General features: G+C 39.4%; 1 protein-coding gene across 1 annotated transcript in view; it reads right to left on the reverse strand.

Moving 5' to 3' along the window:
* Positions 1 to 20,396, reverse strand: part of NLRP14 (NLR family pyrin domain containing 14) — a 34,923-nt gene extending 14,527 nt beyond the window's left edge. Inside the window, exons 1-6 of the mRNA XM_043901494.1 lie at positions 20,105 to 20,396; positions 18,378 to 18,449; positions 12,942 to 14,538; positions 10,658 to 10,822; positions 7,847 to 8,014; positions 207 to 377 (exon numbers count right to left, since the gene is read on the reverse strand). Coding sequence (XP_043757429.1) covers positions 207 to 377; positions 7,847 to 8,014; positions 10,658 to 10,822; positions 12,942 to 14,538; positions 18,378 to 18,449; positions 20,105 to 20,396 — 2,465 coding nt within the window. The remainder of the gene's footprint in view (positions 1 to 206; positions 378 to 7,846; positions 8,015 to 10,657; positions 10,823 to 12,941; positions 14,539 to 18,377; positions 18,450 to 20,104) is intronic.
* Between the last annotated feature and the right edge of the window lie 4,541 nt (positions 20,397 to 24,937).

Below are 24,937 nucleotides of genomic sequence, written 5' to 3' on the forward strand. Positions count from 1 at the left end.
GCCTGAAAAAGAATGAAAATAAGATGTCTATCATAAACAAATGTCTAAAAGTGAAAGGTGGAAGGAGGTAGAAGGAAGAGGTCATCCAGGATTGACAAATGAGCCAATTAATGTCAAGACCCAGTTTTCCGACTCAGTTCATAATTATAAGTTACAAAAAAAACTGAACAAAATGTCTCTGTAGAAAACAGTACAGAAAGACTCACGACAGTTTCTCCAGGTTACAGTTTGGATGCATTAAGCCCTCGCACAACAGCTTCACTCCATCATCCAATAGATTATTAGTTGACAGATTCAGAGATAACAGGCTCTGGCTTCTCACGAGAGCCTTAGAGATATTCAGACAACAAACCGTAGTTAGGTCGCAGGATCCCAAGCTGGAAAACGATACAGAAAAATAGAAATGACCACTCCTTAGAAAAGAATTATAATCCCAATTCACTCAGGTGTGGTTTACCGGTCTTTGGGACTTGTTCTGAAAACCCAGCTTCCCTACACAGAATGAGTGATTTATCTAAAGCACAGGGCTCTGACAGACAGTTGGGAAGGGGAGGGTAGGAAGTATGTCTCTCCCATCCCTACCTCCCCAATTCCCTACAAAATATGTATGAAAACATTCAAAAAAGTGTTTTTAAATAATAATCTGTTTTTTTTTTTAATCTGGGAGGAATTTCTTTTAACAACAACATTAAGAAGGTGGACTGAAGGATGGTTGTACCCTTGCACGCTTTGACCTTTGAAACAGAACTGAGATGGGCAGGAAACCAGGGGCGAAAGCTGAAACAACCATAAACTACTGTCAAGATTTCATTTATTCATGGTAGCCAACCTGTGTTTTCTGAGTAACTCTGTCCTTAACAGTTAAAACAAGAAGTAAATTAGAAATAAAATTAAGTATTTCTTAAAATAAAAGAGGAAGGGAAATAATAACAAAATAAGAAGTGCATGTAGAGCACTTATTTTTAAAGACTCATGTTTAGATACCACTTGGGCTTTAAACATGCCTGAGAGTAATATCAGCTATTTGTAAGCAGAGTCAGGCAGTAGCATTCCTGGAACTTGAACTTGTTCCACTTATTCCCTTTAATCAAGGACTTATCAACTTGAGTCCCTTGAGAATTGGGTCTCTACATCAAAATCAGGGTACAGAAAGTTAGGAACAGGAGAAGCTCCCTCCCTCAATCAAGAATTAGTCCTTAGTGGATGACCTAGAACATGACCTAAAGCTGAAAAACCTCAGCTTGTTCTGAAAAGTTGTTATGGACTGAATTGCACTCCCCAAATTTGTATGTTCCTTGTCCAGTGTGACAGTATTTGGTGATGGGGCCTCTAAGGAGGTAATTAAGGTTAATGAGGTCATAGGAGTAGACTTGCTAATTCAATAGAACCGGTGTCCTCATAAAAGGAGGAAGAGACACCAGGAGTGAGTACATGTCCAGAAAGGCCATGTGAAGACAAAACAAGAAGGCAGCCATCTGTAAGCAAGGGAGAGAGGCCTCACCAGAAACCAACTCTGCCAGCATTTGATCTCGACCTCCCAGCTTCCAGAACTGTAATAAATAAATTTGTGTTTTCTAAGCTCGCCAGTCTGTGCTATATTGGGTACTTTATTATGGGATCCTGAGTAGATTAATGCAAAAAGATATTATATCAGCAGCCAACCAGGCAGTTAGGGAAACAAGGGAAATCTTATAAACTATGTATGGATAGAGCTCTTCCAGACAGAAAAGATAGTCCAATATTATGGGATCTGTGAATAAAATATTAAAGCTCAACAGAAAAAGATACATTATACTAAGGGACAGAAAATAAGCACATGTATAAAAAACAAAAGTAGGAAACAGAAGAAAATGTTTAGAAAGACTTCTTTTACATTTTAAATGTATAGGACAATGCAGATTCTATGAAACAAGAATAGCACATCAGAAGTGAGAATGCTTCACATGGGTTCAATCAACCAAAAAAGAAAAACAAAAACAACAGAGAACTGAAATCTATATTTGACACAATAGAGCAAAATCAACATAAATAAATCTAAGAAACTCCCCTAGAAGGAAGAGGGTAAAAGATTATGAGGACAAAAGTAATTCTTACAAAAGTAAGAATTATATAGGAAGAAAGCTACAACCATTGACTATCAGATGCTCTGAAAAAGGAGACACAGAGACAGCACATACAACAGAGTGAGCCCTGAAGTCATTTTAAAAAACTAATTTAAAGAAATAATTTCTGACAGGGAAAAAACAAACATTTCCAGCAGTTCAAAAGTTCAGTTCAGTTGCTCAGTCGCTCCGTTGTGACCGACTCTTTGAGAACCCTATGGACTAAAGCATGCCAGGCTTGCCTGTCCATCACCAACTCCTGGAGCCTGCTCAAACTCATGTCCATTGAGTCAGTGATGCCATCCAACCATCTCATCCACTGTCGTCCCCTTCGCTTCCTGCCTTCAATCTTTCCTAGCATCAGGGTCGAAAGTAACAAAATGTAAAACCAGTTTTAAAAAATTCTGAGACCACTAGTGAGAAAGTCTGGGAAGGTGCAGCTGAAGTGGCAGATTATTCTCAGACTTCTGTTTAGAAACCTAGATGTTAGAAAGTAATGTAGCTAAGTCAAAGTGTGCAGAATAGAGTGGAGGCCTCAGACCCAGACATGCTGTCATTCATCTATGAAGGCCATCCAAGGATATAAAGGAAGTCGGCAAATGTTCACACACACTGCATGAAAACATTAGTTTAAAATTGTACTAGCCAATGGTGCAATGAATCAAAATTAAAATTTTATACAGTGAGAAAGGTGAGTTTAAGAAAACAAACCCAAAAAACTGGCAGTACACACTGGTTAAAAACTAAATGTGTAGAATTAAGTCTAAATAATTGCTGCAGTCATGTGTGTTGCCATGATAGAAAGTTTTAGAAGAGTTCAAAAGGTAAAATATCTAGCCCTTGTAATCCTGGATTAAATGAACATACTGGAAATTATATGACAGAGGTTACTAACTGTACTGCTTTACATAGGGTATTTTGAATGCTGTAATCCTGTTGAATTTGTTCAAGCATACATATGAGGGGGAACCCTGAAGAGTAATAACTAATAATTACCAATTAAAAACAGACACTATAACTTGCTGGACATGAGACAAAATGTAGCTCATTTATGAATCAAGAAATAGAAGTGGTACTGAAATGTTAAAAAAAATGCTTCTGACTGGAGATATAAACAGTACATGCCCCAGAGTCCCTTTGTTCATAACCTATTTTGCTCTTATCTTTTCCATATTGTAAGTTTGAGTTTCTTGAACTTTTTTATTTGTGCCAATTAATAGAATTTCAGCTATGGACCACCTAATGCTTGATGAATGAAATATCAGCCTCATAAAAAGAAAATGATCCCTCTTTCTCTTGCATCCGCAAAGAAAAGCAGATGGTATCATAAATCAGAAAATATTTTGTAAGAACATTTTTGCTGTGTTTTATTGTTTTATCATAACAAGGGAATCTTATAGGGTACCTGGACCTTACACATTGTTGCTGTGTCTTGTGAGAACAACCATTGAGTGCTTTTCAGTCTGTAATTTTGATTGCCCTGTTTAATAATGTATCTTTCTTTCAATACTCAAATTGATATTTTGGAATTCCTAAATGTTACAATTATTGAAAGAATTTTGTTAAATCAGAAAAAAGATTTATCAGTACTCTCATCTCACAGTATGATAACAAAAATACATAATTTTTTCTAGAGTTTGAAGGCCCTGTCTTATTAATATGTAATATCAATCACCAGTGACTCAAAAGGGAAGGTGAGAGCTGAGGTTTGTGACTCCATATTTAACCCCTAAATAATGAACCAGAAAAACAGGGAAGATGCACTAACTTACTTTTAGGTCTTGCTGGAGAACCAGTCTCTTAATGTTGCCACTAAAATGAGACCCTTGGCTGAAAACTTCCAAAGCCCCTTTAAAGTAGGCACATTATAATTTTTATTCTTTTGCTGTTCTTATTGATTGCTGTCTGTGGCTCTTTTGAGTTGTCATGGGGCACTGGTCCATAAAGTGGTCCTTAGGCAATGGGACTGAGAGGAAGGAATCCACGCTCCTAGAATAAGTGTCTCAGTTCAAGAGGTAGTCAGGGTAGAATTTTATCTGATGGAAGCTGCTACATCTTCATTCATGAGTTGAGGCCCAGTGGAGTTAAGCTCTCCTGTGCTACGGGATTACGGTAAGAAAACTGCCACTCGAAAGGCATCACCCAAGAAAGCCACCATTCCACAGTGAGGAGGACCTGCTGTCCTAGAGCGTGAACTCTTGGGGAGCTCAGAACAGCTGTCTGAGTGTATTTTTCTTTTCTAAAAATGCATGTTGTTTAATTTGCAGGTTATTTCTTGTTGCTGAGTGTGAGATGAGTTTTCTGATATGAACTAGAAATTAAGGTACAGCAGAATGGAGTTGTTGCTAAAGCAGAATGGTTGCAGAAGTTGTCTGTTACCCACATAGGGGCTGAATGTACCACAGGTGCCAGGGAAATGATGCTCACAAGGACCTTTACATTAGTGGGATAGGCTTCATGGGCCTGTTCTAAAGCAAGGTAAATCATGGGATAAGTTAATCTGGTCCAAAGTTTGAGACTTAAAATGTCTATGGGACTTCTCCCTGATTTTACTAAAGTGAAAAATAAAAATGCACACATGGTTTTTTGGATCACATAAGGTTTTCCATTTCTTTAACAATAAATCTAAATTAAAGAACTTAAATCTCTTACAGTTCTCTTACAGATCAAATTATTATGCTAATATTTAAAAGAATATAAATGCAAATCTGTGTGTATAATTTAAATGAGTTAAATAAATGACATATTTATAAATTATAATTTTATAAATCTTGGAATCAGATAATATTATAAACATGATATCTGGGTCAAGCTTTGAGATATAAAACTGTTTTGCTAAATTTGTAGTTACTAACAGTGATTATACTATCCTTAACATTAAATATATTTTCTAAACCTACTCATTGATTTTGGAGGCTCAGAGTAGTGTAACATTTTAAGAATTAGTAATGTGTGCTTATCTAAAGACATATACAGAAATTAAACTTCAAAGACAGAAAATAAATTACACTCTTACAATAATCTGTTACCATTTCTTGTTCATATTACTCAAATTATAGTAGCAAAATCTTACAGTTCCCTTATAGATCAAATAATTCCCCCAGATCAATGAATTGTCTTATATCCCATATCATTTGCATTTTAAAAGTTAGGGCTTAAATGTTTAAATGATACTTCATTTAAACCTTATTTGGGGTGATTATGAAGCTGTATAAACATACGTATGAAGGTTTATTAAAACTGATGAATGAAAGAGATTTTTGTAAGAGAGAAGAGAAGATCGGTAGTTCAGTTTTCAAGTCTCTGCCTGCTGTATCACCTAGTGGTGGCAGAACTTCTAGTTTTAAAGTGTATTCTCTCACTTGGCCAAAGTCTGTGCATGTTTATCATGACTCATTATGCTTTGAGCACTTAATGACTGTAAACAATTGTAATAAATTGCAAGTTCCTCAATCCTGGAAAAGCAAACATTTCTACTGGACCATATGCATTCTACCTATTAATATTATAAAGTATTCTATTCTACTTAATAATAGAGCCAAGACTGTGGATATGTGACTCAAGTACCTTCTGTTTATATTTGGCAACTAGTCAGTTTCTTCCAGCAACCATTTTAGATGCTCCCTTTCTAGAATGTTAGTCCGCTAACTCAAAACCTTTGAGGATCTAAGGGGTGTTTTGCATTTATGCCATTTTGGCATTCTTCAGGGGGCTGTTTGGTGGAACCAACGATTGCTCCCTTAACCTTGCTTGTAACCACAACAGCAGAGTAGAGGCAAACTAAGACAGGATTCTGGGCACAATTAGGCAGTTAATGCATGTCCAAGATCCCCCCTCCCATGTGTTCAACATATTTTAAGAGCTACCCTGTTATCACAATGTGGAAAAAGTTAATAAGACAAGGAGACTAGATCTTTCTCCTCTTGTGGGGGAAAACCTTTGGCAAATATCAGAGTGAAATATTCACATGAAGATTAGTGATTGTGTGTACCTTTCCAATATGTTCATTTGCAAGGGCTGATATGAGTCTCTTTACAATTTAAATCGTTTTAAAACGCTCTATTTCTAAATTTGCTAAGTCCCTGTAGCATCTGGGGATCATATTTAGTGAAACAGACTGGCAAAGACCCACTAATTTATCAACACTTTCGATGCCCACATCATCTACGTTCAGCAGGCAGAGTAAAACATCAAAATGCAATTCTAAAATGTTAAGCTCGGCATGATATATGCCTAAACTAGACAATCGTGGCCACTCAAGCTGTTTCTAACTCTCATAACAGGAGGCCTAAAGCAAACACAGAACTGGAGTTGTTCCTAGAAACTCCTAGGAGGTTTATGAGACTGATTACTCCCCAATGGCCACCCACACTGGGAGAACATCCAGTCCTACAGAATATAGTGTTAGACAATTTACAAAGCTCTGATGACTTCTGCCTCCAAACATTCTATGCACTGGTGCAAAAGCCCTATAATAGTTGACTTGAAGAAATGGTTTTCTATTTGAAAGTCTAGTAATTGGCCTACATCAAGGTTAATCAGTGGAATGCCTTATTCAAATCTCAACTGATGAAAGGAATCTTATCAAGTCCTGCTGATCTGTCAAGTGCCAAGGCCTTTTTCTTGGATCCATGGCTCCCACTACAAGAAAACATCTTTCTCTCCATTTAACAACTCTTTGCTGCTAATATGTTTTATGCTTGGATAGAGGAGAAATTTCCTCAAAATGACCTAAAATGTCCTTGTAGTTGGTAAAACCAATACCCTAGGCTGACTTGCTGACAGCTGAACTCTATACATGATCAAGAATTAACCAACAACTTTCCAGATATCCTGTGAATTTCATCCCGTAAAAACTGGTGAGACTTTAAAAAATCCCAATGATATTTTTGCCTGTTGTCAAAAAGAAGGTCTTGTTTCAGATTTCACTTGTTTTTTTCCACATAGAGATTATAATTTGCTTCCCACAAATACAGCCTTACCTTGGCCCCTCATGTATCAAGGTTCAGTCTTGCTCCCCTGAACTGAACCTAGGGATTTCAAAAACTTCTAAGGTAAAACTTACTGTAATGATTTTTTGTTTTTCTTTTTTGGTTGTTTTTACTTTGTCAGAAGTTGATTTAAGTGCCTTTCCTTGGAAAATAAGATCTTTCTTGAAATGTGTTACACAATGTGGAGACCAAGTATGACTGCTAACCTTCTCACTTTTGTAAAGAAAGGCAATCAGGCCTGTCAGTAGTGTGTGAAAGCTAGCAAGTACCTTGACAGCTGCTCCACTGTTCTTCCTCAACTTTCTGACCTGGTGTTGCAATTATAAGGTAAGGGGGGTTCACTATCCAAAATTAAGTTAAAAAAATTTAGCCCACCACAGCATTGCACACCCCACCCCACTGTTGGTGCATTCTTTTCTGCGAGAGTTCAAAGATACAGTGAGCATGCCTGCATTTAAATACGAAAAACTTACAAATTCTGGGTCTGCTCCCATTTTTTTTTCCCCCCAGACTTAGAAGATGGAGACACAGAGAACTATACAATGAGGGAGTTCTTCTGTGGGGGAGGTGGGAGGAGTTGTAAGTCCTGTCAGGAGGAAAGAAGCCTGAATCTGTTAATCCCTGCTATTTCGTATCAGGAAAGTAAATTTAAGTTAGCCCAAAGAATAGCAAGTCCAAGCTGTTAAGAGTCTATTTGGACAGACAAAAGTCTCAATTATAAACACACACACACACACACAACTCATGACTTACCTTAGATTCTGTAGTTTACAGTCTGGGTGTTTCAAGGCGTCACATAATGACTTCGCTCCATTATCCCCTATATCACTCCCCTTCAGGTCAAGATGTATCAGATTCTGATTGTGAGTCAAAGAACTAGCGATACCCTGACAGACGTCAGGGAAAGAAGTAAATCTCAACCTTCAGAGGAAAAAATACACAGGAGAGATTACATCATCATCTCTGTCCCTGATTACAACATCCTTTTCTTTTCAAGCCCAGCTCTTAGGTACTAATTATTTCTGCCATCTCTTATCTGACACCAGGTTTCTCATATTCCAGGTCAAGATCATCCACCCAGGATTCAGCATGCTGCCTAGGAAAAACACCAGGTTATGACTTAGATGTCCATTCTATCCTGACAACCAATACTCTCAATTTTTTTTTAACCTTGAAGGAAAAGAAGGTGTAACCTAAGGAAAGCAGAAGAGGGTTTTTTTGTTTTTTTTTTAACTCTTTAGTCTCAGGAACAATGATCAAATATTATTGGGGCTATTCCAAATATTGCAGTTACAACATTAACTCACAACATTAATCCTTTAAATAAGCCAATGTGAGTTCACAGTTAATATCAACTTTTTGATATGCATAATTAGCAAAACACAGTTTTTCAAAATATTTCCTGTCATCCCATGGGCTTTGTTAGGTGTAGAAAGAGAGACAGCTGAAAGCAAAATATGAAGTAAGTTAAATCAGCCAGTTTTTAAATTTCCATCTCCTAACTTTGTCAGAGACTTCAGACTGGGTCCTCTAGTGCCACTGCTGGCCCCAAATACCCAGTATGGTCACACTTCTCACTAACCGTTCAGAAACCTCTGTGATATCATCTCCCTTCCCTTTTGCAGATAACTCACCCTTCGCCCTCACCCCCCATCCAGCCAAGCACACCAAAAGAATAAAGCTTTATACCCATTTAGAGTGCTAGGTATCATCATATAGTAAAGGTGCCCAATGCACTCACTAAACGTAAGTTGAAAGTACAATCCCCTTGTCAGGAAAAAGGGATTTGAGTAAGTAAGATGACACTAAGGTGAGAAAGACTGAGAGCCGTCTTCATGGTGGTGTCCACCGTAAGAGACTCTCACATTCTAAAAGAGGAAGCCATTTAATCCTAGAGAAGACATTGCATGCTGTGTTGCCTCAGTTGTGTCTGACTCTTTGCGACCCCTTGGACTGAAGCCTAGCAGGCTCCCCTGTCCATGGGATTCTCCAGGCAAGAATACTGGAGTGGGTTGTCATGCCCTCCTTCACGGGATCTTCCCGACCCAGGGATCAAACCCAGGGCTCTTATATCTCCTGCTTTGGCAGGCAGGTTCTTTACCACTGGCACCAACTGGGAAGCCCCAGTATTAGCTGATGTTGAGATTTGTGTTGGTGGCATCCAGTGAAGGGACACTGTGGGGGAGATGAGGGCAGGTAAGTGAAAAGGGCTAAACTACTCTATCATCACATATGGGCAAATGTCAACAACATCTATAAATATATGCAAGACCAGACTTCATCTACTTACTTAAGATTCTAAGGGAAATATTTAGAGGGAAGCCTGTTTCCCGAAAAAAGAAAACTTATCTCCAGTGCTAATGGAAACAACAAGTCTCAATTATTTGTTCAGCATTCACTACATATTACTGAGCACCAATCAGGCCTTGGGCACGTTGATGGGCATTGAATACAGAAAAAAATAGGATCAGTTCCAGCTCCTGGTGGAGCCAATAGACAAGAGAGTGAGATGTGAACAAGCAAATGTAAAAAAGTGGTAAGGTATCTAAAATCAAATGAAGATGTAAAAATTTTGAAAAGCAAATAGCAAATGTTAGCAAGGATGAGGAGCAGCTGGAACGCATACACGATGTAGGCAAGATTATAAAATGGTAAAACCACTTTGAAGAACTACCTGGGAATTTTTTAAAAAGTTAAATATATATCTATGAGCTAACAATTCCATCCCTAGGTATTAGCCCAAGAGGTAAGAACATGTCATAAAAAAGGTTAATACAAAATATTCATAGAAGCCTTATTCATAACAGCCATAAACTGGAAACAATCCAGAGATCCATTAACAAGAAAATGAGTAAGCAAGTTGTAGTATATCATTACAAGGGAATGCTAATCAGTAATTAAAAGAAATGAATGATTGAAACATGCAATAACATGAATTTCAAAAAACATTTTGTTGAACAAAATAAGATGAACACAAGAAACACATACTGTATGAATCAATCTAAAATGAGTTCCAAGAACAGACAAAGCTAATATACAGTCATAGAGGTCAGAAAGTGGTTGCCTTTAGGACAGGACAGAGTGAGAGAAATAGAGAAAAGACTACATGGAAACTTCACGAGGTGAGGGAATTATACTCTATCTTGTTTTGGGTATTTGTTACAAAGGCATATGCAACTGTCAAAACCTAATGAACTGAACACTTAACATCTGTGCGTTATACTGAATGGGGAAAAAATAGTACGTTCTGGAACTTGTCTTTGAAAATGCTTTGTTGACCTGCCTAGAATGCCTTAGTTCTATATTCCTCTTTATCTAGAAAATTCCTAATCAAGCCTCAAAAACCCAGGTCAACCACTTCTACGCTCTGTGCAGTTTTCCCCAAAAAAAGTTACTTATGCTCCCACAACTCCAGATGTTTCCATTGTTGGTGTTCTTAGAGTATTTTATGCAGTAGATTTTAATTTCTGTTTACTACTAGTTCCCTCTAATAAGTAGGAGTGGGAGGTGGGATAAAGAAAGAAAGTAGAATAACTCCATTACATTTTCTCACACCAGACTTACAGTAGTTTTTGTAGTTTACAGTTTGGGTGTCTTAGTTCTTGATTAAAAATCCTCATTGCTAATTCATCAAGGTTGCTGTGACACAAGATCACTTCTCTCAAGTGTTCATTTGTATGAAGCACAGAACAGAGGTCTTGCCACCAATGAAAAGCATGACTGCCAGCCCTTTGCCTAAATGATTAGAAAAAGAAAAGACCAACAAATCTGTTTCAGCTCAGGCAACTCTCAGAAGATGGTACTGAGTCAAAGCAAGCATCCTTTGCTACTCAGTTATGAGTAACTCAAAGGAGTGGTTGGAATGTGGAGTCTATATACCTCAATTACTAGAGGAAAGGCAGAGGGAGAAAGGGCACTTATAGGAAAACAAATGACTTTTTGGTAAGGTAAATGGGCCCCTTGGAGGAGAGACTGAAGACATGATGGTGATAATAATGTCTGAGTGTGGTTCCAACTGCTGTTTTCACAAATACAAGATTAGAGTTACTCTGGGGAGGGGATTTAAAAAGCTAATTTAAAAAGCTGAGATCTTTTGGAAGGCTCTGCTTTTAAGCAAGTAAGGAATTCTGGGAACTCAAATGCCTTCAATTCAAAATAATTCCTATGTAAAAACTGCATATTTGGAAATGCAATACAGTGATCCACTTCACTACTCAATAAATATTGGTTTCCCCAGGCCTTGCTTAAGGGATGGATGACATCACAGAGGGGTGGTCTCTACATCACTCGGGGTCTTATATTTGAGAAAACTTAAAATTGAGATTGAGGTGGTAAATCCTTCATTCAGACATTCAAGTGCTTACTGCATACTATGTATAAAATGGTGAACAAGACAGAGATCCCACTCTTGTGCACTTTACAATGTAGTTATGTCATAAAATAGGCTGAGGTCACCTGTAATGTCTCTTAAAAAAACACGGGATTCTCCGTCTCTTATTTTCACAGCAGTGGCAACTCTAGAATCAGATAACACTATAACATAGATGAGGGGAAAGTAGCACAAAGACTAGCAACACAGTTTCTAAAATTCCTTCCTAATACTTATTATTAGGCATAAAATACATTCTGATGTTCTGGGTTCAATCATGTCTTCTATAAGTAAAACTATGAAGTCAGCATTAAGAAAACTGACTGCAGGTGATTACTCACAACTCCCTAAGGACAGGGAAGGCCATAGCATCCCAGCCTACAATTCCTACTCCCACAGTTCCAAGAGAAATGAAATGCATGTTCTAATAAGAGGAATACATTTGTATGTAATGGCAACGAGAAAACTTGGGTAAAGTTGGAAAACCAAGTACCTATAATCAGATGTGTAACCTCAATCAAGTTATGTTCCTTCTTGGTACCTTAGTTTTTTACAAGTAAAACGGAAATAATAGCATCTACGTAGGATTGTTGGAGACTAAATGACTGGGACTTAGAGGCATATTGGGTATGTGTTAAGCAAATGTTAGCTATTATTTGATCTGCGCTTGAATAACTGATAACTGTACTCTAACTTTCTGGGTGAACTTCTCTGAATCTCAGTTTTATAATCTTAAAAATAATTTGAGATATGTTTTTGACCAGCATTAACCTGGACAACATGTTAAATATTCTGTGATTATATAGCTGTGTATCACATAGTAAGCCCTCAAACAATTAAATCTGGAACTGCAACCATAGTTGAAGAGAGTTAGAAAAAGTAACTTGAGAAAGGAGAGAGGGTAAAATAATATGCATAAAATGCTAAAGGTGCATTTAGTCTTTCAAAACATTCCTTCAGCACCTACTATTTCTTATAGTGTTATGGGTGTTAAAGGTCTAAATCTTTCATGCAAAGGCCAAACTATATCAAGGTAATAGGGAAGGTGAATGAGGTCAGTAAAGTGAAACAGCCCAGACAAATGACCTATGTACTGTGGGTTCAGCAAGAAATTCCTGGTCCCTATTTTTTAAAAAAGAATATATTACAGTGGATGGACATTAGCACTGTGCTGCCTCCCTGAGAACTGAAACACTCATTCCCTAGTTGCTGGGAGCTCTCAGCCCAGTGCTTCTCTGGGGATCGCCCTCAGGCCAAGATAGCAACCGCAGGCGCATTTTTGCCCATTCCTCACCAGTAGCTGTGACTGGTCAACAGGGGGTTTCAGTGCCTGGCCTCCTTGTCTCAAGGTGGGACAATGCTGAAAGGTTATCCTGGCTCTGGGACCTCAGTTAAACAACTCATCCCCTCCCTCTGACAACATCTACGTCCTTCACTCCCTTGCAGGGCACTTCCAGGGAACTGACCTAACCCACTTACCAAGTTTCAGGTGGGAAGCTTGAGTTTAACATCTTCTTCTCAAATACCTCAGTTACCATCAGTTTCATGGTCCGTAAACACTGGCAGTGCTTCAGGCAGAATGAAGATAAAGGCAAATGGATTTCCTCATAAATATTAATGACAACCTTTTGGAAATATTTCATTGCCTGGCTTACAAATACATCATCTTGAGTCTCATACAAGTGGAAAAACAACTCCAGAAAAACCAGGTGTGATGGAAGCTGTTCACTGTTTCCCAGTGTTTCCATCCACTGAAGTATTGTCCATTTCACCTCCAGTGACATTGTACAGTTAAAAGTTTCCTCCAGTTGTTTCATTCGATCTTCATTCAAAAGGCCAAACAAAAAGCATTTCATCTGTAGCAAATGGGGATCTTTATAACTGCTGCTTTCAAGCACCAGCTCCAAATTGTCCAAAGACTGAAGGGAATCGTCCCTGGTGTTCCAACTGCCTGGCAACACATAGAACATTGCTGCAAAAAACTCCTGAATGTGTAGGTGGGTGAACACATAGCAGTTTTCATACTCTGTGTCCTTTTGAAGAATATTTGTGTCTAGGAAAATTGAAACATCAGATTTCACTAGCCCATGTCTTCTGAGATTTTCCTTGTAAAATACATATGTCATAGTCCATACTCCTTTGGCAGCCAAGTGGCACAGGCTCCTCAGTTGGGTTTGGCTGGGTAAACCAGGAGAGCTTCTATCTACTTGTGTCAACAAGTTAGAGATATAGCAGGCAAACAGAGAAGTGGTCGTCTTGCACGTCAGCGTGATATCACCACCCTTTTCCATTTGCTGCTCCAGACAATTACAAACGACCCAGCACACTGCGGGGACTTTGCACATGTTAAAAAGCATCACATTGTTCCGTAGGGAACTGAATACTTGCAAGGCCCAACTCTGGTCTTCAAAAAACTGGTAAATATATTCCTGTCTTGCATCCTCAGACATACCTAGTAACTGTATAGAATGCTGATTCTTCAACAAAGGCTTTAGTTTCTTCCAAGCTGTGAGTTTTGTCGTCACCAACAAGGACGACTCAGGGAGCATCACTTTTCTCAGCAAACTACTCATGAGGAAGGACACAGGGTGCACTTGGGTCCAGTCTGCACACAGCACAAACTCAGGTTCCTCAAAGGCAAAGTTCAGTTCATCAAAACTATCAATAATAAAAAGAAGACTACTTGGCTGGGACATAATCCTTTCAATGGGACCTTCTGTGCTGGGCCAGTCCTTTGACAGCAACTGAACAAAGCTTCTCTCTCTCAACTGGTTAATTTCTCTCGCATTGAGATAAAAAACATAGGTAAATTTCTGCTGGTAGAGGTTGCCCTGTGCCCAGTCTAACATCATCATTCTCACCAAAGTTGTTTTGCCTATTCCAGCAGCCCCTTGAAGGACCACCGTCTGTGGCTGCTCTTCGGTTCCAACATCTTCATCAAACAAACGTTCCAACAATTCTCGGCCTTCCTGAGCAATTTCATGACAGAAATTTTCACATTTCCCAAGCAAATGGTTCTTATCTAACATGATGCGAAATTTTTCCCTTATTTGAATTCTGTATTCTGCTCCATCACCTAAGTCAGTTAGAAGGGAGATTGAAAAAAAAAAAAAAAAAGATACACATGATCAAAATTAATTCTATGATTTGCAATGTTAAGAATATTGGACATAGAGTAGGAGTGATATAGGCTGAAATCAAAGCACAGCTGGTTTAGATGAGAAAGGAATGTAAATAAAACAAAAATATTCCTGTGGGTTTAAAACTCACATTATAATTTGTGAAAAAAAAAAAAGAATTGACAATGCAGAAATTTATGATGGAAAATAAAAATTAGGTTCATTCCAGAAGCATTTTTTCTTCTTTGTACTTCTATAGAGGAAAAAAAAAATGGTATGTATGGAGAACAGAGCCATTCTCCACATAAAAAGAGAACATAGGCAACAATTAACAATAACAGCCAGAGAGGATCTGAAGACAGACCTGAATCTATAGATCAAAGTGATCTGCTTTATACAGATAAAACATTAATGGGCATGAACAGTTGCAAACATGTTTCTCAAGGAGCAGGAGGGTTGAGGCCCACACTGAGCTTCTCAGCCCTGGGGTCCTGCCCTAGGAACATGAGCCCATGGAACATTTGGCTTTGAAGACAGCAGGGTTTACTTTCAGGAGAGCCAGGAAGGCTGTGAGAAACACAGACTCTGCTCTTAAAGGGCACACACAAAATCTCACATGTTGAGACCCAGAGTAGAAGCAGTAATATGAAAGGAACTTGAGTAAGTAGCTGATCTTGGAGAGCTTCCCAGAGAGGCAGAAGGCACCTGGGACTTATCCTCACAACACTGACAACAGCCACTTTGGGAGTTGATTCTACCAGGAAAACACGGGTGCTGTCAAGAGCCATTTTGGAATCCTTCCCCTAGTTCATTAGCACCAGGACCCAGCCATGTCCACCAGCTAGACAGCACTAGTCCCTGGGGCCCTACCCACCAGCAGGGAGACACCAGCTCCAAGATATCTTAGGCTCCTCAGTCAGCTTCCCCGGAATCCAACCCAACCACCAGTGGGCCAGCAGTGGCCCTGGAATCTGGCCTCATCTACCAGCTGTAGGACCCCCAGGCCACAGCCAAACCTGGGTCTGCCCATCAGTGGGTCAGCACTAGCCCTGGAACCCCCCAGAGCTCCGCAGCTGGTCACCTCTGGATCTGGCTCCACCCAACAACAGACCAGCCAGTTCTGGCACCCCTGTACTCCCAAAGCCAGGCACTTGTGATCTGGCCCTACCCACCACCAGGTCATCCCAGACTGTGCAACCAGTCACAACATGCCCCAGCCCCACCCAATGGCAGGTCAACATCAGCTCTGGCAAACCTGGGCCTGAAGCCAGTCACAACCCAGCCCCACTTACCAGTGGGACAGCACCCGGACAGGGATTCCCCAGGCCATGCAGCCAGCTCCTCTGAGGTCAGTTCCACCAGCAGCCAGTAACCTCTGCACTAGGCAGGGCCTAGCAACCAACTGGACCAGGGGCCAGCCATGCCTACCAGTGTGTCCACAGTAGCCAGCCCTGCCACAACAGAAGGGCCCATGGGACCCACACAGGGGCCACCCCCAGAGCATATGGCTCTGCTGACCAGGGGGAAGTGTGCTGCTGGGCCTCACAGGACAGACCTACCTAATACATAGAAACAGATACAAACACAGGGGGCTAGACAATGTGCTACTAAACAACCAATGGATCACTGAAGAAATCAAAGAGGAAATCGAAAAATACCTAGAAATAAATGAAAATGAAACCACAATGATCCAAATCCTACGGGCTACAGCAAAAGCAGTTCTAAGAGGGAAGTTGATAGCAATAAAATCTTACCTTAGGAAACAAGAAAAATCACAAATAAACAACCTAACCTTACACCTAAAGCTAGAGAAAGAAAAACAAACAAGTCTAAAGAAGAAGGAAATAAATCATAAAGATTAGAGCAGAAATAAATAAAACAGAGATAAAGAAAACTATAGCAAAGATCAGTGAAACTAAAAGCTGGCTCTTTGAAAAGATTACACAAAATTGATAAACATTTAGACATATTCGCCAAGAAAAAAAGGGAGCGGGCTCAAATCAATCAAATTAGAAATGAAAAAGAAGAAATTACAAGGGACACCACAGAAATAGAAAGGGTAATAAGAGACTACCACAAGAAACTACATACCAATAAAATGGACAACCTGGAAGAAATGAACAAATTCTTAGAAAGAAACAATCTCCCAAGATTGAACCAGGAATAAATAAAAAACATGAACAGACCAATCACAAGTACTGAAATTGAAACTGTGGATCATAACAAAAGTCCAGGACCGTGGCTTCACAGGTGAATTCCATCAAACATTTAGAGAAGACTTAACATCCACCCTTCTGAAACAATTCCAAGAAATTTCAGAGGAAGTAATACTTCCAAACTCATTCTATGAGGCCACCATTACCTTGATACCAAAATCAGACAAAGATCCCACAGAAAATTACAGGCCAATATCACCATTGAGCATAGATGTAAAAACCCTCAACAAAACACTAGCAATCCAAATTCAACAACACATTAAAAGGATCATACACCATGATCAAGTGGGATTTATCCCCAAGGAGAGATCAGTATCTGCATATCAATAAGTGTGAGACACTGCATTAACAAATAATAAAAATCATACAATCATTTAAATAGATGCAGAAAAAGCTTCTGACAAAATTCATATCCATTTAGGATAAAAACTCTCCAGAAAGTGAAGATGACCATAGGCAGCCGACAGATTCAATGCAATCTCAATCTGAATACTAATGGGATTTCTTCCTCCATACATTCTCTCAGAACATAGTATATTTCTCATTCACAGCACATATCTCAAGCTGGAATTACTTTAATTTTTTAAAGTATATCATTCTTTTCTTTGTTCTACTAAGGCCTTCACTACAAACATCTAACAAAGTTCAGATCCCACTAAATTATCCTTATTTCTCCCTCAAGGGAAGGTATGGTATTAGAAGTCAGATACTTTTTATGGTATAACCTCTTAGACACTGCTGCACTTTTTAAAAATCAGGGTTACAAGGATAATCTACTTTCTTTGTAATACTTTATCTATCTTCCAAATTTTAAAAAGTAAATATCTATGGAGGTAGAATCTTGGTTTCCTAAATTTACAGCTCATTATACCACAAAAATAAACTTCTTTATATTGTATAAGAAATCACAGCCCAAGCAGGAACTTATCTTCAGAATCATTTAATACAATAGGAAATTTTTATTTATTAGTTCTTGGAACAAAGTAGGCTTTCAACTATTTTTGAATGAAATAATGTAGCCCATTAAAAAGCAGCATAGCTAAGAACAAAGGCTTCTCACATGGTCCCATTTTCTCTGTAATATACTTCAATTTATAGAAACTGGGATTCAGCTTATATAGAATTCAAAACAAAGCAGGGAGGCTGGAAGTGATATTGAATTCGGACTAAGAAAACCTGGTCCTTGAAATTATATTTTATGTAGATTAGTTGGTCACCATCCTGGAACTCAATTACAGCATCATTTTGAACAGAAGAGAAGAGATGCAACAAGCCAAATTGTCCCTGCCAACTCTTATGAACTGTTCAGTGCTTAAAACAAGATATCAAGCTACCTTTGTTCATCAGACTATCAATTGTGACAAGGTCATTTCTAGAGACTCTGAATTAACATGGTCCTGTGTCTGATTTTGTCCAGAGAGCTAGTTTTGTCAATTCTTTCTGAATGATAATCACTGAGCAGGTAGTATATCGTAAGAAATTAGCAAGAGTTGAACAAAAGTCCCCTGAGAGATAATCTTCCCCCATTATGCTTCAAAAGCTCAAACCTCCCAAATCCGACAAAGAGTTCACCTACTTACCCAGCACTGCTTCCTGATCACCCTGTACCTCGCTGGCCTTGGTGTCCTCTGGTCTCACGGTCTGGGTTGTCCCTGCAACAGGTTCCAAAAGGAACATGAGATTTACAAAAAAAAAAAAGAATTTGCTGATGGCCACACAGGGGCCAGAATTTCCCTCAGTGGTCCAATTCTGTGATCATCTGGATTTAAAATACTAGAACCAACAGAGCCCCAGACTCTACCAGCTTAGCTGACGGAAAAGTGATGCGCTGTGAACACTGAAGCAGGACACTTCTTGACATGCCTCCCACCCTGTCACTCTGAGGCAAGTGGTCTAGTCTAAGCCTGTTTCCTTGTCTGTACTGACCTCATAAGGATGTGGTGAGGCTCAAAAGAAATAATGGACATACATTTTGGAGCTGTAAAGCCTTAAATGTGAGCAAGGAATTTTAGATGTCTACAGTATTTCACACCTGGGAATGACAAAAAATAGTTTTTATGTCCCTTAATATTTTTTTTTGGCCCATTCCTCATATTTCAGCAAAGATTTAAGGTCATATATGAGTATTCGCTTCAGTCGTGTCTGACTCTGTGCGACCATAGACAGCAGCCCACCAGGCTCCCCCGTTCCTGGGATTCTCCAGGCAAGAACACTGGAGTGGGTTGCCATTTCCTTCTCCAATGCTTGAAAGTGAAAAGTGAAAGTGAAGTAGCTCAATCGTGTCTGACTCTTAGCGACCCCATGGACTGCAGCCTACCAGGTTCCTCCGTCCATGGGATTTTCCAGGCAAGAGTACTGGAGTGGGGTGCCATTGCCTTCTCCATCTTAAAATTTAGGCTAACCCAGTGGCCATGTATGGATGTGAGAGTTGGACTATAAAGAAAGCTGAGCACCAAAGAATTGATGCTTTTGAACTGCAGTGTTGGAGAAGACTCTTGAGAGTCCCTTGGACTGCAAGGAGATCCAACCAGTTCATCCTAAAGGAGATCAGTCCTGGGTATTCATTGGAAGGACTGATGCTGAAGCTGAAACTCCAATACTTTGGCCACCTCATGTGAAGAGTTGATTCATTGGAAAAGACCCTGATGCTAGGAGGGATTGGCGGCAGGAGGAGAAGAGGACGACAGAGGATGAGGTGGCTGTATGGCATCACCGACTCGATGGACATGAGTTTGAGTAAACTCCGGGAGTTGGTGATGGAGGAGGCCTGGCGTGCTGCGATTCCTGGGGTTGCAAAGAGTCGGACATGACTGAGCGACTGAAATGAACTGAACTGAATTACTTTATTTGTAGTTTAGGCAAAGGAACACTAGATGGGGCAATTCTTTCTAATCACTGTTCTTTTAATCATTCTAATCGGTACCAGATGGACGAATTACTGCCAATTAAGGAGCCATACTCTGGAGAAGGGCATGGCAACCCACTCCAAAATTCTTGCCTGGAGAACCCCATGGACAGAGGAGCCTGGCAGGCTACAGTCCATGGGATTGACAGAGTTGGACACGACTAAAGCGACTTAGCATTAGCATATCCTAAGGAGCCATACTGAACAACAGTGCTCAAAACTCTTTAGCCTTTTAGTGCTCCTCAAATGATCCAACAAACTCCCATATATACCTGAGCACCATGGAACTTGTGTACCAGAGAACGGTCTGGACTTCATTCCCAAGTCTCTTTCACAGAATCAATGGGCTTCAGGAAGCACCACCTTCTCCCCACCCCCAGGTATGTCTCCGGTATCACTCACAGTTGATCTCTGCTTTTGCTCTCTCACACAGATCCTTCAGGTTCATCTTGCCAAAGATACTGAGAGCCACCTCCCAGGCTTGCTCTCCTGGATAATACTTGCTCATCAAGTCAGCCAAATCCTTCCGCTTGGCCTTCTTCACTTCAGACCAGGGTATCCTGCCGGACCTGGGTTGCAGGGTCTCATTCTTTAGAAGTGACTTGAATCTAATTAATTCCTCTCTGTTTAGCTCCTCTAAATACAATAGCAGCCCAAAATCAGAAAAGAAGGAGGAAGACGACAAATGCGTCATCTTGTCTATGGATTAATATTCAAGCTTCAGTGGGGAAAGATAATGCAAAGAACATGGGATAACTGGGACCTGTGGAAAAGTAAGATTAGAGAATGAAATACCTCTAAAAACACAGACTAATTCAACAAACTTATTGAAGCCCACTGTTTCAGGCTCAGTATTAACCTCCTGTCCACTATAATATATTTTCTATCATACAAGCATTTCTCTAATTATGTTTCTTCCACCTTCCCCAGAGTTGCTCCCAGCCCCATGTTAATGAGCTGTAAGAAATCAAGGAAGGCAATCCATCTCTCATTACTCTTCTGCAAAGCGAGAACATCAAAACCAATCTCAGAGGACTATGGTCTGGATTAAATGAGGTAGAGTTCATGTATCACCTGGCTCAGAACAGGCTCCTACTAAGTACTGGCCAATTTCTTCATTCACTCTCTCCCCTACCAACACCCAACATACATCTCAAACTATAAAATGTTATTATTGTACCTCCACCATTACTCGTAAAGCAGGGCATGCAATTGGCATATGTCACCTTTTTCCTAGTCTGGTCATGTCAACTCCAGTCACAAATCCATACCAGTTCCTGATGATCTGTGTTCCCTAGCTCACAAGTGCCTTTCACATCTATTCAATGCCAAAATTACTATAGATGAGCTCAAAGGCAAAGCCCTTCCAAAAGAGCATTCTCGGCCATCCCTGACCTCGACTCTCCTGACTTCATTCCACTCCAGCACTTCACTCCAATGTTCTCACTCAGACTTCATCATCAACAACTACTCAAACTCTGTAGAATCTTTTCAACTCCTAAACTAATACTTTCTAGTTAACTGAACAGTTTCATCCACTCACTCCCATGACAGTTCTTCAAATGCTATTAAATCTTAGTCTTTTCAGCCCTATGTTTTCCTTATTTATTAGCCATCTTAAGAGCCTTATTCAATTTCTTATTTAGCACAGGAACTTTATCTTCAAGTTCCCCATCACCTCTTCAGTGATTTGCCTAAAGAGACAGAGCTAGTAAGTGATACACCTAGAACTCACCTTAGATCTTTCTTCAAGCCCTCCTCTCCTTTCCAGCCTTTCATATGCCACCTGCTACTCTTGCCAATGAGACTGGAAAAGATGAATGGGGGAAGAAATAAATGTACAGAGGGAAATTTTACTTCTTAAACAGAAGGTGAATTATCTCAAAATTACAAGGTAAATTAGGACTTTCTTATATAGTAATTGGTGAGTTATCAGCTGTTTCAGGATTGTTTTTGTTTGCTTTAATGGCACTGCAGAAATACTCTACATTATAGATAGAATCCAACCAAAACAGGTTCAATAATTTTTTAAAAGAAGCAAAAAGGAGTCAATTTGAGGTAACTTCAAAGGAACACTAAAATTTCTCCAGAACATACAAAATATGGTAGGTGAAAGAAAATGTGATATAGAATACCACACCCTCAACTTCCTGCCCAGAAATGTACAGTTATCACTGCACGGGGGCTTATCTGTTCCTTCTTTTCCTGTAACAAAAGATGTGAGTGCTAGCTCCTTTTCCATAGCTCATTCCTTCACCTGTGATCTGAATCTCATCAGCATCAGGAATTAAGGGACTTAGTCCATCAAAAATCTCTTTCCTTCTCAAGCCTCAACTTCTCCCTGTCCTCTAGGTCCTTCTCACCAGCATTTAAACATGCCCAAGTTCACCTTAGTCTTTTACAAATATTTCCTTTACTCCACATCTCCTTCATCTTAAAACATCCTCAGTCTTCTATACTTTACCTCCTTGTAATCTAACTTTTGCTACTCCAGTTTCACTGGGAAAACTGATACCAATGATCACTGTTGTAAAACCCAATAGGTAGGCATTTGGGGGATTCAATTTTTGTATTTTTAAGTAGGAAAAATAACAGTACCTACCTCTGCAAGGATTAGAAGATAATGCATGCCCCTAATTTATAGGGTCCCATATATATAATATTACAATTTTAACAGAGTCTTAATTCTTGATGTTCTTTCTCTTTGGCTCTTATAATACCTCATACTCCCTTCATCTTCCTCCTGTCTTTCTAGGTGTTCCTTTGAGCCAAGATTTGTTAACTTCTGAATCCCTTGGGTTTCTACAAAATGATATCTACAACTCTGATCGAGTACAATATGCCTTGGCCTCCTTTCCAAAGATTTTATGTTGTTCTTTAAGGGCTTTTTTTTTCCTGTTTTGTTTTGTGATATTCCTTTGCTTATATTTTTGGGAAGAGAAAAGCAGATGTTGTTTGGTGTGACTCCTTTTCTGGGAAGGCATTCATAAATTCCAAAATGTTCTGAACTAAAATGGGAACCCATGGCCTAAGAGCATCTATTTCAATTTGCAAATTTATTGATGGAAATTTTTACCACCTATGATAATTAAAGAATATTTGCTCAAAATAAGTTATTCTCTCAGCATGTATTAATAATTATCATATTTCTTGAGAACCTACTGAGATAGTTTCTTTATGAAAATGTTCTCTAGTCCCCAAAGCTTGGTTTTATCTACATTTTACAGATCCATGGACTCAGAACTTAATAAGTTTGCCCAGGTTACAGAGTTGACAAGGAACTTATCAGGCTACAAAGCTCATTTTCTTTCTACTATGAACCACTTGCCTTTAATTTTACTTTATTTTTCAGGCACTGGGAATTCTGGTTTAATGAAATCTGCGTGACTGTGCTCTGCTACCTGACTTTTGCTCAACACTGGGATAGGGGAAAGGTAAGACCTCTAAATATATAATGGCAGAACATAAGGAAGGAGGGATTCTTTTCCAAAGAGGGTAGAGATGACAAGGTCTTGGAAAAGTTGCATTCTATCTAAGAAACAGGATATTCCTACCCTTTTCATGTGTTTCTGCCTGACTTCCTATATAGGGCCACTGGAATCTCCTATAATGGATTCTCAACCTCACCACCATTAACATCTTTTGCCAGATGACTTTTATTTGGGGGACACTGTAAGTGCACTGTATAATGTTCAGTGTTCTTCCTGGACTCTGCCCACCACATGCCATTAGAACCTCAATCTCCCACAGCTGTGACAATATGTCTTCGGATATTGCCAGATGTCCCCAGGGGAGCATATTTCCCCACTTGAAACCAATTTCAAAGCCTTAACCTCTACTGCTTTATATACAACTCATCAGCCCTTTTCCATGTCATTATCATAATAAATCAAAGAAACAGAGTAGACAGCTCAGGAGAAGGCAGCATATAAGACAAGAAATATAACTGGCAAGGGAAACATTCATTCAGTGAAGATTATTAGGACAGCTTGTAAATCCTTCAGACAAAAATTATTATCCTCACATAATAAATCTCAGATACATAAATCAGTACATTGTTAACACTTCAAAGCAGACTGGGATAAAGCAGAGCATATTCATTACACCTCAGGAGAGCAGGAACTTACCAGCTTGGGCAACTTAAGGGAAATGATCAAGAATCAGGATAACTATCAGGAGATACATTGTCAAATATGTTGAAAATAAAACTTCTTGTCCATAGGAATTCAAATGCAAAAAGTAAACTGAAAACAACTAATGTTTACAGGAAATTTGACAAATAAAGGGCTGAAGTTTAAATTAGTAAAACCACTTTAGAACTGTTGGCATTAACTACTAATGAGGGCTCCTTGGAGAAACTGCTGATTCTAGAGCTGGGGCTGGGAGTATATGAGCTGAGTCTAGAGCTTCTTGTTATGCCAAAAAGTAAGGAAAGGAAAAGGATTAGGTACATCAGAAATACACAAGAACCAACCTAAAAGAGCTCCCAGTGGCAAAAGTAAATAACATTGTATTGGGTTATAACCTAAAGGGTAAAACAAATGTCTATAAGTCCAAATAAATTAAAGGGGGTGGGGTGGGGAGAGACAACTCTTACAGAAGAATTCCAAATACTTTATGTAGCAGTTTCCTCCTCCAGGAGGTAGATCTCACCCCCAGCCCACTACCACCTAGGAGTGTGAATGGTGAAGAAACCTGACAAACACTGGTGTTTAAAGTTAATATCATCAACCATAAGTCATCACTGACAGTATGTACCACTGATGTGATTGATGAGAAAGGCTTATAACCACTGTGATATGCTTCTCCTAAATCCGTAATCCCAGTCTAACCATGAGGAAAACAATAGACAAATTTAAAGGAAATGCTACAAAATACCTGGCCAGTACTTCTCAAAACTATCGAGATCAAAAATAAGGAAAGACTGAGCTCTTTGCTATCTTGCAAGATGGCGGGTGTAAAGGCTGAGAAGCCAGATATTAAGGGTAAAAAACCTAAAGCCAAGAAGGCTGATGCTGGTGAGAAAATTTAAAAAGTGAAGAAGGTTAAGAAGGGGGAAATCCCACTGCAGCTGAAACCCTGTCCAGATCAGAGGAATTGGTAGATATTCCCAATCGGCTACGTGTTACAGAAAGGCCTTGTACAAGAGGAAGTACTCAGTGGCTAAATCCAAGGTTGAAAAGAAAAAGAAGATGCAGGTTCTTGCTACTGTCACAAAACCAGTTGGTGGTGACA

This window comes from Cervus elaphus, chromosome 1 (genome assembly GCF_910594005.1).
Source record: "Cervus elaphus chromosome 1, mCerEla1.1, whole genome shotgun sequence".
In the NCBI taxonomy this organism is placed as follows: domain Eukaryota; kingdom Metazoa; phylum Chordata; class Mammalia; order Artiodactyla; family Cervidae; genus Cervus; species Cervus elaphus.